The 16,106-nt window shown below is 40.3% G+C and overlaps 1 protein-coding gene across 1 annotated transcript; it reads left to right on the forward strand.

Moving 5' to 3' along the window:
• The first annotated feature begins 561 nt into the window (after window positions 1–561).
• On the forward strand, window positions 562–14,920 carry SPSB2 (splA/ryanodine receptor domain and SOCS box containing 2). Its single transcript, XM_044079601.1, has 3 exons — window positions 562–639; window positions 9,555–10,525; window positions 14,179–14,920. The coding sequence occupies exons 2-3, from the start codon at window positions 9,835–9,837 to the stop codon at window positions 14,304–14,306; spliced, it is 819 nt and encodes a 272-aa protein (XP_043935536.1). The 5' UTR covers window positions 562–639; window positions 9,555–9,834; the 3' UTR covers window positions 14,307–14,920.
• Window positions 14,921–16,106: the final 1,186 nt, after the last annotated feature.

Below are 16,106 nucleotides of genomic sequence, written 5' to 3' on the forward strand. Positions count from 1 at the left end.
GCATGTAAGTTTGATTTCTACCTTTTCTAACAGTCATGATGTGAGAGAAAAGCTTTATGTGTCTGCAGATACTACTTTGCTAACAAGGAGTAAATTTGTCCTCAGAAGACTTAAAAATATTGCTACTAAATTCCAGTGCAATCAGGACTACATATTGGAACTCATGCAGAATGTCCATATGGTACACTTGAACCTAGAAACCTTGTTCTGCTCATTGTATACTTCCCTGGGTCTTTTATTACATTGTTTACTGGAAAGCAGATATCATTCATAGCTAATATAAAATAAAAGTATTGATCATTCATAAACATATATAATTCCATTTTACACTGAGAAAACCAGGAGGCCTTTAACTCCTTTCCACGCGTGTAAGACCAACGTTTATGTAATGCGTCATCAAGGACTAAGGGACGTAATAATTAAACGATTATATCAGAGCTGCGCAAGAAACCTGCTAAGCAACTTTCAGCACGTGCATTGCGAAGGGACACTGTGGGCGGGAAGTCGCGCGCTGGAGGCGGGGTTTGTAAGTTTATGAAGCAGTTTGCCGGAGCGGAGCGTGATAGAGCGCGCTAGCCTGACAATGGGATGCTAGGAAGTAAGGCATTGTAAGGATCGAACCGCAAACTGAACCAGAAGGTAAGCATGCTGATTTTAGGCGTCTTGTTTCCAGGTTATGCAGACCACAGGGAAAGATTTAGTCTTCTGATTAAAACATTTTCAGGTCCGACAGCTAACCAGTGACTCTCAGTTTGCAGACTTGTGTGATGCTGGGGATGTGCCAAGGATTAAGGGCTGGGGGCTGTGTGAGTAGATCTGAAACGATGAAGTGCTGATGCCGAGTTTTGCATGTGTACGATATTTGCCGTAGATATTTATTTTTATACATTAAAATATCGCTTTGTGTAGTTATTCTCCATCCTTACTACATACTTAAGTCAGTTTCATGGTTTTTAAACTGTTTTCACATTACAATTGTGCTATAATTCAGTGGTTATTTCCATGTACAAGTAATGGCGTCAGCAATAACATTAGAATGTGAATTATCATTAACAAAAGCAGAGCTGCCGTAGCCTTACCCTTCAACTGTCCAGACTTTTCGTCGTGTTTTGGTCTGTTCCAAATAAAGTCTGTAGTTTTCGGGCAAATCACTGAGGACTGAAGTCAGTACTTACCAGTTGAGTTTCAGACTTCGCGTCCTTCAGACAATGCATACCAAAACAAATTGTTATTCTAGCAACTTTCCAAGGTTATAAGACTAATGTTTAAAATGTATTCCTGTATTAGAGTATTTGTCCCCGTTGTTTTAGGCTTTTGCAGATTGCTTTCACTAAGCCGTTGTCAGTAGCTGTAGTTATAGCTCACCAGTGCAAAGTACACCCCACAATCCACATCTTTATCCTATTAAAATAGTTTTCTTTGTACCACCCTGTTCATCTGCAAAACAGTAAGTGCCTGCTAATGTCAGCTCCGTGGGTTGTCTAGTCCCAAAGGAAACGATTAAACTTGTATCGCTCTTATGTAGGGTAAAACTATGTCATAATTTGAATGAATTATAGTTTACAGATGATTGTCTGCAGCCTCCAACTCATACCTGTCAACAGTCCAGAATATCCAGAGTTTTGCCTTATATTGTTTGCCTGTTGCGGTTTTCTGTCATATCATTAAGGACTGAAGTCACTAACCTTCAGAAAACGCATGCTACTACAAAAACTGGTATTCTAGCAACTTTCTAAGTTTATAAGAGCAATATTGAAAATCTGTCCATTGTTTTTGGTTTTGTCCAGAATTCTTGCACCAAGAGGTTTAGAGGTATGCTTCATATGTATAGCAATGTAATAAATAAATGAAATGCAATCCAGACAAGTCACTTGAGTGTAAGAAAGCAATGTGACTTTGAAAACAGTTGTGCATAACAGACCCTTAGCTGACCAACAAGAGCTAAATGCATAAATCGCAAGGCCACAAAAAGTGAAACTTGTTTTCTGCAGTAATTGGCAAGAATGCATGATGCTATTTGTAAATGATGTTTAATTACCCAACTATTGTTTGTAAGTTGTTTTATTGGTGGTGTACTTCATCAATAGTTTATTGCTACAGCTGTTGATATTAGGACCTTTGCCACCTGAACATCCTTATGTTTGTACAGGTTTTTTGCTTTCTTGTACTTGATCGTATTGGTTCTTGTTTGGTCTGTGCATGATTCACCGATCTTGATTCAAGTGAGTAGTCAGACACATTTGTATGCTTAGAGAAGTACTTGTTTTTCAGAGCATCTCAAACATTTTGACTTGCAAAGCCAAGAACATTTAGAACTGTCTCCGTAAACAGTGACTGATATGTAAAGTGCTTGTATAAATAGAAGTACTTCTCTGCAACAGCCTTTCTGTTGCAAGGGGCAGCACCTGAAAATAACACAAGTGCATAGACACGCATTTTGTAGAAATGTGTATGACTTTGACATGGTAGGGCAAAAGGGGGCTGCTGTAAGAGGGTTTAATACAAAATAGAAACTTCTGGCTTAAAAATAGAAACTTCTGGCTTCCCACTCTATCTTCGCCTGTTTTACACGTTGTTAAAGGTATTTCTGTGGTTAAGAATACCTAACTGGTTCACTGGCATTAAATAAATAATATGCATTCTGAAACATTCGGAGCACGTGCTTATACATTTCTTTGCAGTAGTATACAGCTGAGTATGAGCAACACAATACACAGATTTGAAAAAGCTACCTAAATTTCATATAAGTCCACAGAAAAGATATCATAAAGAATATCCGTTTATTCACTTATGTGCACTGTTCCAAAGACTGTACCTTGGTGCGCTCAGGACAGCAGTGGTGACAGAACAGTATGTGGTACATCTGTAACTACAGTGTGTCTGCCTTATTGTTTTAAGTATATGCCTTTGGCCTTGCAGCATTTATTGTTAAATGGTACGATTTAACATGGCCGCACTGTTACTGTAGTTAGTGGACAGTGTTGTCACACCACCTGGGGCTGAGTGTTGTAAGCTTATGCTTGCTTACTGTTTGACCTTGAATACATTACTTAACTTTTTTATTTCCTTTGGGCCACCCTGATTGGGTCTCACTGGGCCATTTTCACCTAACAAACTCCCAGAAGCAAATACTGCTGTTATATTAAGTTAACTTTGTTTAGCTCTTGGCCAGCTTCATCCAAGATAGTCACATGGGTTCTTTAGCAAACAGCGGATGTTCTGTTTCACAGACTGACATTTTCTGTTGTGGTACAGCTGTCTTCTTTGGGTAAAATGCAATCAATTGCTCTTGCAAAACAGACATCTGCTTGCATGGTCTTTACCACTTTGTAAACAAGCTCATTTAGCTACAGATAAGTGTGTGTACTTTGTCAGTTATCCACCTATGGCTCTGGGCTGTGTATTGTGTAAACATGGTACAGAGTGCTAACCTTATGTTAGTGGAATTCATTCCCCCCATATAGTTATTTCTTCTCTCTCCTCCAAGTCAAGTAACCTTTGCTCCCTTTCTTAACTCTGGATGACTTGGCAACATGCAGATGATATCTCTCTGCACAAAGTTATAAAACAGCATTCTGTTTACATAGAAACCCAAGTAATCTACAAACTAATGGCAGGGCTTTAACTTCCCCTTTCTCTACCAAATTCAAGAATGGCAGATGCTGTTTGACCATCTTCTTTACATAGCTTCTGTCCTCTTACCTCCGGAATCAGGAACAAATCCAGAAATAATCACGGACGCTCAGATTTCTTTAAAATATTAACAGAATTAACTTAAGACGATGACAGGATGAGAATGTGAATTAACATGCATTTTTCTATTTTTTTTATTAAGTGTAATCCACTACCTTTTCTCCCGAAATACCCAGTTTTAAGAGGGATTAAGAAGGACAGAACCTGATTTTTGAGTCAAAATCAGGGACAGCTGAGAGGTCCACTTCTTTCATGTTGGTAGTTTTTGTGCCTCTGCATCGTGCACAGAACCTCGCCATGTATTTGCCCACACTACTTTTGTTATGCACTTATTGAATGCCCCCACCCTTGTTTTCATGGAAAAGAAACGCCCTTTTTATAGCAGTTAGCTTACTGTTAGCCAGCCGTGTCATGCTCCCTACTTTTCCACATTTTCTTCTGAAAGTTGTTGCTTGGGTTTTCTGCAGCTGTAAGTTATTTATACGGAGTCCAGCCGCGTAAGATGTGCAGAACCGTTGCATCATTTGTTTATTCTTTCTTTACTGTCGTTATTCTTTCTGTCTGCGATGTCTTACCTTTTCGTACTTTCCCGAGAGCTCACTGACGTGTGAAATATTAACGTACGCATTTCTTCTATGGAAGTAACACCGAACGAATAAGTGCTGCACACATCCTATCTTAATACGTAATCCATCCGTCTGAAGAAAAACTAAGATTCTTTCTTGTAATTGTGTTTGGAAGAAAGGGAACTTAGTTCAAAGAAGATCGTGAAAGGTCACAAAATGCAACAGGGGTCCTGGAGAGGAAAAGGTGGCCCTTAATCCTTCGTTGAGTGTTTCAGTGGTCATCAGACCTTATCCTGTCATACCTGTTATATATTCGCAAGTGCAGTGGTGACATATACACCCATTCAAGGGTTCTTAATCTCTTCTGCAAAATAAATAGAACATGTTGGAGGGTTGCGTCTCTATCACAGTGAATTCCGCTTTTGTGAAACCCGTCTTCTCTACCATGTAAAGCAAAGTACTTCCGTTGCTCTTTTCAAATGTAATTTGGATGACCATTTACCACTGTTGTGCCTCATGGAGGGGGACAAAACGTAAATGTCCAAAAAAATATCCTTGTTCTGCCCATCTCTGGGTTATTTATACACACATAAGGGCTAAGAACTACCATGGGAATATAAGTTTGGCTCCTAGATCAGTAGCCTAGCAAGTACCCAATGAGGATATGGTCTCTACTCTGACACTGGAGAAATTAAGAGGTGCTAAGAGAGGGGAGTATTCAGAGGTAATGGCTGCACATTGGCTCTCCAGTTCAGCAAGACAAAGACAATGTCCCTTGTAAGTTAACCTCTCAGCGCGGCTGGCGAATCATTAGTTGGTATGACTTCTCTAGCAGGGTAGTCATCATCAAATATATTGAATCATTTTTTAACATCTTTGTTATCAAATTAGCTGTGCTGAAAGAATGAGGCAGTAAGGAATAATAGTCGATAAGGATGGGGGGTACATGGAAAGAATGTCTGAGTAGATGCCCAGGAAGTTAACCCAAAGTGAAGCAATGGAGGCATCCAACCTAAATCTGAAATAGAAGTAACCTTCTTTGAGGGAGTATTAAAAATACATTAGAAATTTGAGTAAGTGAATCAAGGTAAAACAGCTGGAGTTTCATTATGCGAAACTGCAAAACAATTTATGTGGGCAGAAAAACTAAAAAGCAAAGCACCAATAGGAATTTTGTATTTTTTGTCTGTTAACCAGGCAAGACCAAATAGATGTAACTGCCTATTCTCAGAGTTAATTTGAGAGCACTGTTTAAGATAAATGCTATGCTTAGCATCAAAATGTACATGTGGGGGTTGTGGGAATCAAACTTCACTTAAGAAGATACAGCTGACTGGTATTTCGTTACCTTAACCCACTAAACTATTCTTGCTACATGAAGTCAGGAAGGGCAATGCATAATGAATGCCAGTAATGACAGAGTGCAAGGAATGCTATAAAAATGGATAATATTGCCACACACCAAAGCTGGCAAACTGGGGTTCACAGGAGGATCCCTCATGAGTAGAAGGTGAAAGGGGGTATTCTTCATTGCAAATTCTTAGTTAGCGCCCATCCAGCATATTATATTTAAGGGCTAACATATTACAAATTGTTATGGGCCCATCCAACATGCTATAACCAAGGGCCAACAGACTACAGATTCTTAGGTAGGACCCCACCAGCATATTGTATTTAAGGACTAATGGATTACAGATTCTTAGTTAGGGTCCCATCCAACATACTGTACCTAAGGGCCAACAGAGTACAAATTCTTAGTTGGGGACTATCCATTATACTGTACTTGAGGGCTAATAGATTAGAAATTCTTAGTTAGGGGCCCATCAATCATGCTGTCCTTTAGGGCAAGGAGCTGCAAAATATTTCTCCATGTTAATGATAACCTGTAAATCATATGCAACTACTTCAGTAAGCCTGTGATGTGGCAAACAGTTTAGGCATGTCTGAGAAAAGCAAGTGAAATGGTGTAATACCTGTGCTGGCTGGTGTGCAGTAGGAGACTTAAGAACGCAGGAGAATCACCAAGCATGCAGATACAGCCAAATACCTTATGCATCCTACAAGAGGCCACATGAGAAAAACGTTCACTTAAAAAAAAGTAACTGAAGGTGATGCAGAGTAAGAGAAGGCCAACACCAGGCAAGATTTTAGGGGAGATGAATGAAGATTGGTGGTCACACAGAAGATTTAGGGGTAGGCAGAGCTGGGGTGATAAATGTGTGAGTAAGGGTGAACAGTACCAGTGGAGCTATCCTTAATTACTCATTTTTGTGCCTCTCTCTGTTATACAGAGTCCCATGTAACTTAACAGGGTATTGGAATTACTGTTTTTAAGTGTGTCCATGACATGTCCATTTCACCAGTGGAGAAACGTTTACAGAAACCCTAGATACAAGGAAGGAGGTCAGAGAACAGGACCCAGAGCTGTTACTGATGGTGTGGGAGTCTATCAGCAGGGTTACAGCCGTGTCACATCCTGTGGGTGTCATTGTGGGACTAGTAGATGCAGGGGGCAGCGTCAGGGTATAGGAACCGTACCTGTTACTGAGATGGTACTAGTCTGGGTTGTCTGCCATGTTGCTATCAGTAGGTGTTAGCGTGAGTAAAGGCAGAAGAAAATGGAATCGTATAATTAGAGTAAAATTAATGTGAATATTTGAACGCGTTTTCTTTTTCTGTTAAATTGTTTTGGTACACAGAAGGTAATGTTTGTTTCCAATCATTTCACCTGACATACATTCTTGACCTTTGAAGAATCTTACATTGTTTTGTTTGTAATTACTATGAAACCTTTCCTCATCCCTTTTTTGTAGTTTTATGAAACCTGTTGTGTGCTGCATAACATTATGGCATTCTGAATACTACAAACTACCCATGTGTGTAGGATAAGATGGAATTCAGCTTCCAAAGTAGCATGCATTAAACACATTCAATGCAAAACAAATAATATCTGCAAACACATTTGTGCAGATTCAAAAAAAGTCCTTTATTAGAAAGTTTCTATCTTTACTTTGAGATAGAAACTTTAAATTGAGGTCTACATCAGGAGGGAGGGTGAAAGAGAAAAAAAACTGAGACAAGTTAAGTGTTTTTATTTGCCAAGTGGCTATGTAAAGTGGACATTCCCAGATCTTTTTACAATCACAATGTGGGTCATATTTTTAAAGGTAACTTTGCTGCACAAATGAAGGGTTTATCTGTGTACCCAGTCAAATGGCATGTTTTTGCAGGAAAGCAGAGTATCCGAAGAAAGCCAGCACTGGCACGGAAGGAATATGCAGAATAAACGTGTGAGTGATTGAAGAATGGCCTTTCACTTTAGTTCTGGTCCCCACTTAGTAAATGCTGTGCGTACCAGTGGCTGACCATAAAGTCTCTCAACAATGATGGATAGGTGGGTGGATGGATGGTGGAGCTTGCCTTATTGCATTCCCCAGGCTTTCTTCAGTTAACTTGATCTAATGTTCTTACGTATTTAGGGAAGCTGTCCCAATCATCTACTACCCTTTCTGTGAAAAAAATAAATAAAAAAATGTATGTCTTTGTGTGTTTTCTGTATATACTTACACTGTATATACTAAAGAACCTGTAAGGATACAGCTGTAATAACTGCAGCTGAAAATCATGACCAGCAGATTTTCCCAACAGTTGTATCGCTCAGATGACATGTACTGTTCTAGCTGTTCTGGACGGTGGTGAGCATGTATTGACATTAGGATATGGTGAGAGTAGGAGAGGTCAAGGATGCTCTGTGCAGTCATGCTGAACCTACTACCTGACAGTGTGGGGGTACAGCTCTTTGCATGGGGGCAAAAAAAACACATTCAAATAATTATGCAAACTATTTTGTATCTTCTGTTTTATCTGAACTGTCATTTGTACAGGAGTCCCTCCTTATTGACACCCTAGTGGTACCAAACGACCACGCTGGTAGTGTAGAGGGAGCATTCTGCATTCTGTCCATGATGCTGGCAAACTGAGGTCAGTTAGCATTCCAAGTTCAAGAGTAACAATGAGGATAGAAAGAGGGAATCTGAGATTCTGAAAGGGTAACTCTTTGGGGCAAATGGGAGGCTGGAAACAGCAGTGATAAGCATGCATTTGGGGGAGGTGTACGTATGCTTCCACGGGGATGCACATGCGGACTTCCTGCACTGATGCAGGTGCATGTGTGGCGCTGAGGGAGCAGAAAATAAAGACAAAGTGAAAAGCTCATGAGCAAGCAGAGTAACAGCCTTGGGGGGGGGGGGCTTCTCCATTTAGCCTTCAAACCTAAAATAAGTGAAGTATAGAAGGACGTATTGCCAGGACCCCAATTCTTTTGATGTTCTTACAATAATTTACAGCTCCTGACCATTAATTTTAGCAAAATTAAATTGTTTTCCCTGCAGTGCTTTCTGTCTTTTGACACTGTTTGTACTGGCTCAGTTGCATGTTTTTAGTTATCTTAGCAGTTTATCAAAACACTTATGGATCAAGTCGCTCACTCAGTAGCACATTAACTGGGGTCAGTAGCAATTACTGCACCTTGGCTACAACCAAAACGTTAACACATGCTTGCTAGGCTGGATGTGCATATAAAACTAACAAAGTTAAGCAGTGCCAGTGGTGCAACAGGTAGCACACTTGCCTTTGAAGAAGGTTATGGGTTCTATTCCCACACTGAGTAGATTAATTGCTGATGCTGTAGTGCAACATAAGGGAGGGGGGTGCTGCACTCCTGAGTGTCCTTCAGATGAGATGTTAATCCAAGGCTCTATCTGCATGAATTGGCTATAATTTGAAAAGAGTAGGGGAAGTTCCCCAATGACCTGCCCAAATTTCCCCAGGATTGAGGCACTCTATTAGAAATTTGGTAGTTTCTACACTTAAGTGCACTCTGCATTACCTAGATGAGGAAAGCTATGTGTCTGCATGGCTAGAGCAAATATAAAATAAGAAGTATAAACCATACAAGTAAACTTATTAGAAACTGTAAAGTTATCACACAGTGGTACTATGCTGGATTCATTTAAGGGCCGCAGTAATGGAATAATAAGAAGAAAAATACATTTGCTTTAAATAAATGCTTCAAAACACTTCGAGCAACATACAGTTTTAAAGATTCTCTGTGAAACATTTTTAATTTTGAACAGATTTCTTTTTGCTTTAAAAGGTCACTAAATTCGTAATACCTGGAACACATTGATTTGAAAATTATTTTCTTTATCCTTAAAGAAATCTGATTTGGATGTTATGATGAAATGTGTTTTTTTTTAATAACTAAAACCACATCCTTTTCTGTTTTTATTTCAGGTTTTTGCTGTACTAGAAAAATAATCCACACCTGCTTCCTATCAACCAGCGTATTGTTTAAAAGAACAAGATATCTATTGAAACAGTTCTCTACTCTTTTATTTTGCAATTAGTGGAAAACTAAAAACAAAGTAAAAAAAAAGACTTTACTGCATCTCTCTCTCTCACTCTCTTGCCCAGGAGGCTGCTTGCTTTTGCCTTCCAAAGACTCAAAAGAAATTATAACATATTTCAATTATCCAACTTGCTGACTGATCAGAACTGCATTTACATCAGTAAAATGGGGCACAAACTGACGAGCATTCTGAAAATGGCAACCACTGAAAGCTGGTCAGGAGGCACACTAGAAGTCCATTCTAGTATGTCTGATTTAGCCCGACCAGAGCGTCTGGAAGAGATCCTGAACCTGAAACCCCCTTCTTTCAACACTGTTTTGCAGAACAGCTGGAATGCCAAAGACTGCAGTGAGAACATTACTGTAAAAGATGAAGGACTTGCTTTCAGGCGTCAGCCAGTAGCAAAAAGCACAGACTGTGTACGTGGGAGGGTTGGCTACACCCATGGATTACATGCTTGGGAGATCACATGGCCAAAGGAACAGAGAGGCACACATGCTGTGGTGGGTGTAGCCACCTCTGAGGCCCCACTGCATGTCGACTGTTATACAGCCCTTGTAGGAAGCAACTCAGAATCTTGGGGTTGGGACATTGTACAGAAAGAACTGCATCATGAGTCTAAAGTACAGCCAACAGTGCCGTATCCACAATCCTGGGGGGCGCCCGACTCGGGAGTTGTGCCTGATACCTTACTGGTAGTCCTGGACATGGACGATGGTACCCTGGGCTATGTCATTAGTGGAAAATACATGGGTGTGGCATTCCACGGACTTAAGGGGAAAACTTTATACCCTATCATCAGTGCTGTTTGGGGGCAGTGTGAAGTCAGAATACGCTACGTTGGAGGTCTGACATGTAAGTTTCATTTTAAAGTTTATTAAACCACATTAATTGATTATTGATCATTTCAGCACTTATTTAATAAAAAGAAAGAAAGTTGAATGCATGGGTTCAGAATGAGTCCAGAATGTGGATGTGTAAGAATATATTCCACATCTGTAAAACTGAAGTGCACTAGTGGTAGAGTTTTAATCTATAGTACCAGTCACTACATCCAGGAGTGGGCAGTGGTTGCTCGGGCTACGTTTGTGGCATGTTGAATTATGGGTAATATCTCGCTGGCATGGTTGGTAGTTGGATGAATGGGTTCTCTGTTGAAATGTTGCCACCCAAAATGCTGAGTGCCAAAAAGCCGTGGAAAACCCCGACACCCCCCAAACTTATATATACCAACTTCAAGATTACCATACCTCAGAGAAAAGGGAATATTCTGTTAAATGGCATCTCAACCTTATATGTTAAGTCTTCTTTCTGCCATTCATTCTCCATTTTTCAGTACCCACTCCCAACATTTCAAATGGTTACTGGATTTCTGACCGCATCCATAGCGATCTGGGTTCAGAAAGAGACGCAGAAACCTGGTCTCCAACCCTTCCACTGGTGATGCAGTTTAGGAATAAGTTGTGGGAGTTGAGTGCTAAAGAAGGGGGGCAGGATGAGGTTCTTTCCTCCCTGTGGGAAGCAGGTTAGCCAAGGTATGAATAGCTGTACCTGGCAGGGGCTTCAGTAGCTTCTGTTACCTTTGGCCAGGGGGCATGGTGGGGTCTCATGTATTAGGTGGATGTGTGCGGAAGCATAGGTAGGTGCGTGTGTGCAGAAGTATGCGCAGTGTATCGGTTATGTGCCAGCGGAAGTATGCACAACATTGTGATGTCATATCATGCTGCCATTTAAAGGAAAAGATGTTTAGCTTCCCTGGCATACCTCCTTTGGCCTGGCAGTTTTTCACTGGCAGCAAGATCACAATGCCATGTCTAACCCAGCCCTATATACATATGTTCCTAGGTTAATACTAGGCTAACTAGCCTTGTGGGCCATTTTAAGCCTAGCCAATTACCCCATGTGAGAATCAAACCCTGTACCTTGTGTTTGCAAGGTGAACACCTTAACCATTATGCCAACCTCATATGTATAAGATCATCATATCCAGGATGCTTCACCAATACAATTCAAAGCACCAGAGTAACAGGATCAGTGAAACGGAGTATAATTACACAGTTGCTTAAACACATTTTCTTGGTTGTAGGAGCTTTCCAGCTGTCTGTCGTCAGTTGCCCAGCACACTAGCCAGTTGGGATTTGTAGCTTTAGCCTTTCAGTGTAATGAGAGCAGTAAACTAGTATAACAGTCTGGTACCAGTCTTTAGCTTGTCTTTGCGCAGAATGCTGCAGTCAAAGAATGCTGTAAGAATAACGCAGCTTTGTAGTAGTGTAGCCTAGTTACGTACTCCGGAGATTTGGTAGAGTGTAATCGCCACCACCACCTACTTTTACTTATTTATATATTGTGTTTGTTGTGGGAAATCCAACGAAGCATACCTCCGTTTTCAGCACAGGCCCATGGAAAACAGCTCCACATAAAAATTTGTAGATCAAAATATATAGCGAGTACAGTTTTAGTGCATTAAGCTGCTAAGAATTGCAGTCAGCATACACACTGAAGTGGCAATGTACAATGCATATTGGTGGAATAACCACAAAAGTAATACACTAGATACAATATTATCACAGTGTAATACATCAGACTAGTACATGATTACTGTGATACTCATGGTTTATAACATTCTTTCGTTCATTCTTCGTAGACCGAATACGTGAGCTCGTCCCTTTTCAGCCATGACAAGCATTTCAAATAAAATATATCAAGTACAAAAAAATTAGTTACACAAAATTTGTATATGCTAAAACCTTCTGTCGTCCAACAGTTTATGTAAAGAACCCAGGGATTCATGAAATGTGCATTAATACCGGTACAGAAAAGTTCCTACAGAACAGAAATTGGAATTAGGAGATGAGTATAGCATGGTAGTTGGAAGAGAAAGTACAAAGTTATAAAAGAAGCCAGTAAAGCAGGGGAAGGGCTCGTAATTAGTGGAGCGGACTGTAAATTTAAGATCAGCTCATCAGGATGCTGTAACACTACAGTTCGAAGCACCAGCCTTTTCAGTGTAGTACAAAACTCACAAAGGCAGGAATGTAAAGATTCAGTCACTAGTTTCACACAAAGGCATACTTAAGGAAAACCTTTAATTATCTTTTGTATTGCCCTTAATTCCCTGGTATGTGACTTCTGAGTAATTTAAGTCAGACCTCTGTCCTATATAAAATGAAGGCGGAGCAGTTAGGTGGCTTGAGGTATTCTTAAACAAGCAAAACCAGTCTGCATTATGTCTGCACCAACATCACATAAATAACCCTTTCAGGTTTAGTCCCAGATTGCTCTGCTTTGTTACACATCATAGGCTTCAAATGCGTATCAGTCTCACTTAAAAGCCTTTTGCAGAACTGACCCATTTGTGTTAATGCAGTGTTACTGTGCAGTGGCCCACATATGTACTGCTGAAAAGGGAGTATCGTAGAGTTTAACTACCTCAACTACACATCCACCCTCCCAATCTGCTTTCCTAGGGCTTCCTTTTTCTGTGGTCCACTTAGTTATGTCATCATTTTTTTTTATTACCCGTTGATTCCAGTCCAGGGTCACAGAGGAATAGGAGTCTATCCCTACACTTATTGGGGAAGGGCAGAGGAGCTAATCCCAGATGGGGTGCAAGCCCATCACAAGACATGGTAGCCATTTTAAATATTGGAACTGTGAATGGCAAGCCACGTGCGGAGACCAAATTGTCAAAAATCCGAACTTACATATACTAAGTTCGAGAGATGGCCCATTTCTCAATACATTCCCTTTTCCAATGTATTGTGATTTCTGAGTCGGTAAATACTTTGAGGGTTGTGCGGGGCTTGCCCCCCCCCCAGCAAAACAAAACAAGTTTAAATGAGAAAAGTGATGTTCAGTATTCACTCTTCTGTTGTATTTGGGGGGGGGGGTCGGAGTGTCTGGACTCAGCACTGTGAGTTCTGACATTTCTGTAGGGAATACAAGAGACACAGACACGCACATAGTCACTTGCATGTGGTATGCACACTTGTGGACTGATGGCAAGATAGCCAGTTCGTCTGCAGCATATCTGTGAGAAGTGGAAGAAACTGGATCGCCAAACAAAAAAACACTGATACTAGGAGTATGTGCAGACTCACAGAGAAGGCACCTCAGGTGAGAATGCAAATGGAGACCCAATGAATGTTATTAAAACTGCGGACTTTCACAAACCTGCCAATTTGTCAGATTGTAAATAAAAGTAGCTTAACGTAAACTATTCCCAGCACAATGTATACAATTTGTAATGCCACATATGTCTCATGGAAATACAAAGTCAGTGATAAGTAAATCCTACTAGGCTTATTGGGACTGTGTGCTATGGTTCTGTAATGTTTAGATACTATTTTGTTTAAGTATATCTGTAAAAGTGCAATAGGACATTTTCAGTGTGTTGGGGGAAGGGAAGAAGCATCAAAGTTTAAAGTAATATGTTTAAATATGTCAAGTGATGAGTTGCCCCACATCTGTTTACAAACATCTAATGTAATGCATATGTTTTATTCTAGCGGAGCCCCACTCACTGACGCACCTTTGTCGACAGTCTATCCACAATGCACTGAAAGAACCTTGTCTACAGAACATTGAAAAACTGCCTTTGCCTACAGCTATGAAGAGGTATCTCATGTACCAGTGATGACGGATAACCATTAAGACAGTAAGATTTTAATTACACAGACAGGAGTCAGTACATATCCACCACCATGTCCTCCATCCGCCGGATGCAGGATGGTCCTGAGTACAGAGATGATACGCTACCATGGCTGCATGCACGCCATTTCTGTAAATGTGGCTTGTTAAAACATCACGGACAGGAGTCATAGGACTTGACATCGTTATCTGCTGAGGGACACTGTCAGCTAGTTTTAGCAGTTTTGCTGAGAAACGCTGTAAAACAGGGAAGATGGAATGTGCTGTCACTCAGAGAATCCAGCTAAGAAATCCAGTGAAGTAACCAGATCACACAGCTCTGTGATGCTTTCTTCCAGCAAGCCTGCAGGTTCCAGAAACTTTTACTTTTTTTAAGCAATAAACTTTGAGTGACAAACTACAAAAACAAAATTCCATTTGAAGACTGTAGACTGAGAACGAACAGGCCTGAAAGCCTGGGATATTTTTTTATTTCTTTTTGTACTTTTTGCTATATCCTGTATAGTTTTGTATCATACAATGACTGAATAGACTCAGTGTTAAACCAGACAATCACAGAAGAATATTTTTGCTGAATAAAATATTTTTTATTAAAATTCAGTTCTGAAAATTTTGTTTTTTTTTTTAAATCTGGGATGTATTCTGTTAAAGGCTAGATAATGGCTTGAAAGTTCCCTTTTTTAAAGCAAGGATTAAGGCAGGATAAATTCAAGGATGAAATTCTGTAAAAAAAAACTAATTTTCAGGTGAGCATGCCCAACATTATTTAAACAACAGAAGTTTAGACATTTTTGTGTTCATGTGAGATGATTAAGCCATATTGAAGAAGAAAGATACCCAGGTGTGTTCAGCTGTGATATTTCCCAAGTGTACGAGGTACTTCTAACATCTTACAAGATACTATTTGTTACCTGATGCTATTTTGTATCTATTCTGTACCTGCGCCATACTTTCACAAACATCACTGCAGTTGTGAAACAGAACATTTCATCTTAATTATTATAATATTCAGATATATTGAAGTATATCTTATTCATATTTTTTTCTGAAATTCAGGATAATGCAAGATTATGGCTGACAAAGTTTGCAGATGACTGCAAACTGGCCGCCATAGTCGAAAACACATCTGACACAGATATCCTTCAGAAGGGTCTCACAGAAACAGATAACTGGTGCCAGAGCCATGGCCTAAAGTTAAACGCCAAGAAATGCATAGTCATACCCTTCGGGGAAAAACAAGGTTACCCCTAGCTACCATATAGGTGGCAATCCACTGAGCACAGAAGAAGTGATCAGGGATCTGGGGACCCAGGTTGACAGTAACCTATCGTTTGATACTCACATTGCTAAAGTAGTTAGGAAGACCTTCTACATTGCCCACCTGATCGTGAAGGGATTCGCATCTAGATCAAGGGAGGTCATCATCCCCCTGTACTCATCACTCATCAGACCAATGATTGAGTACAATGCCCCATTCGGAATGTATCTGACCCGACACCTGCAGCAGCTGGAAAGGCCCCAAAAGTTCCTCACCAAAAGGATAAAGGGTCTCAAAAATATGTCTTATGCTGCCCGACTGAAAGAACTGCAGCTCTATTCAGTCGCCACCGATTGCTCAGAGGTGACCTGTGCCTGACATACAAGGCCATGTCAAACCCAGAATTGATGAACATGCTTCACCTCAAAAAATCTAGATCCCTCAGAACTACAAGGGCGGGAGACTTAAACCTTGACACGGTTATTAATAGGACGTGCTGGAGGGACAGATTCATCACCCAGAGACTCC

Source organism: Protopterus annectens, chromosome 8.part0, assembly GCF_019279795.1.
Source record: "Protopterus annectens isolate FY-2018-M chromosome 8.part0, PAN1.0, whole genome shotgun sequence".
Taxonomy (NCBI): Eukaryota; Metazoa; Chordata; order Ceratodontiformes; family Protopteridae; genus Protopterus; species Protopterus annectens.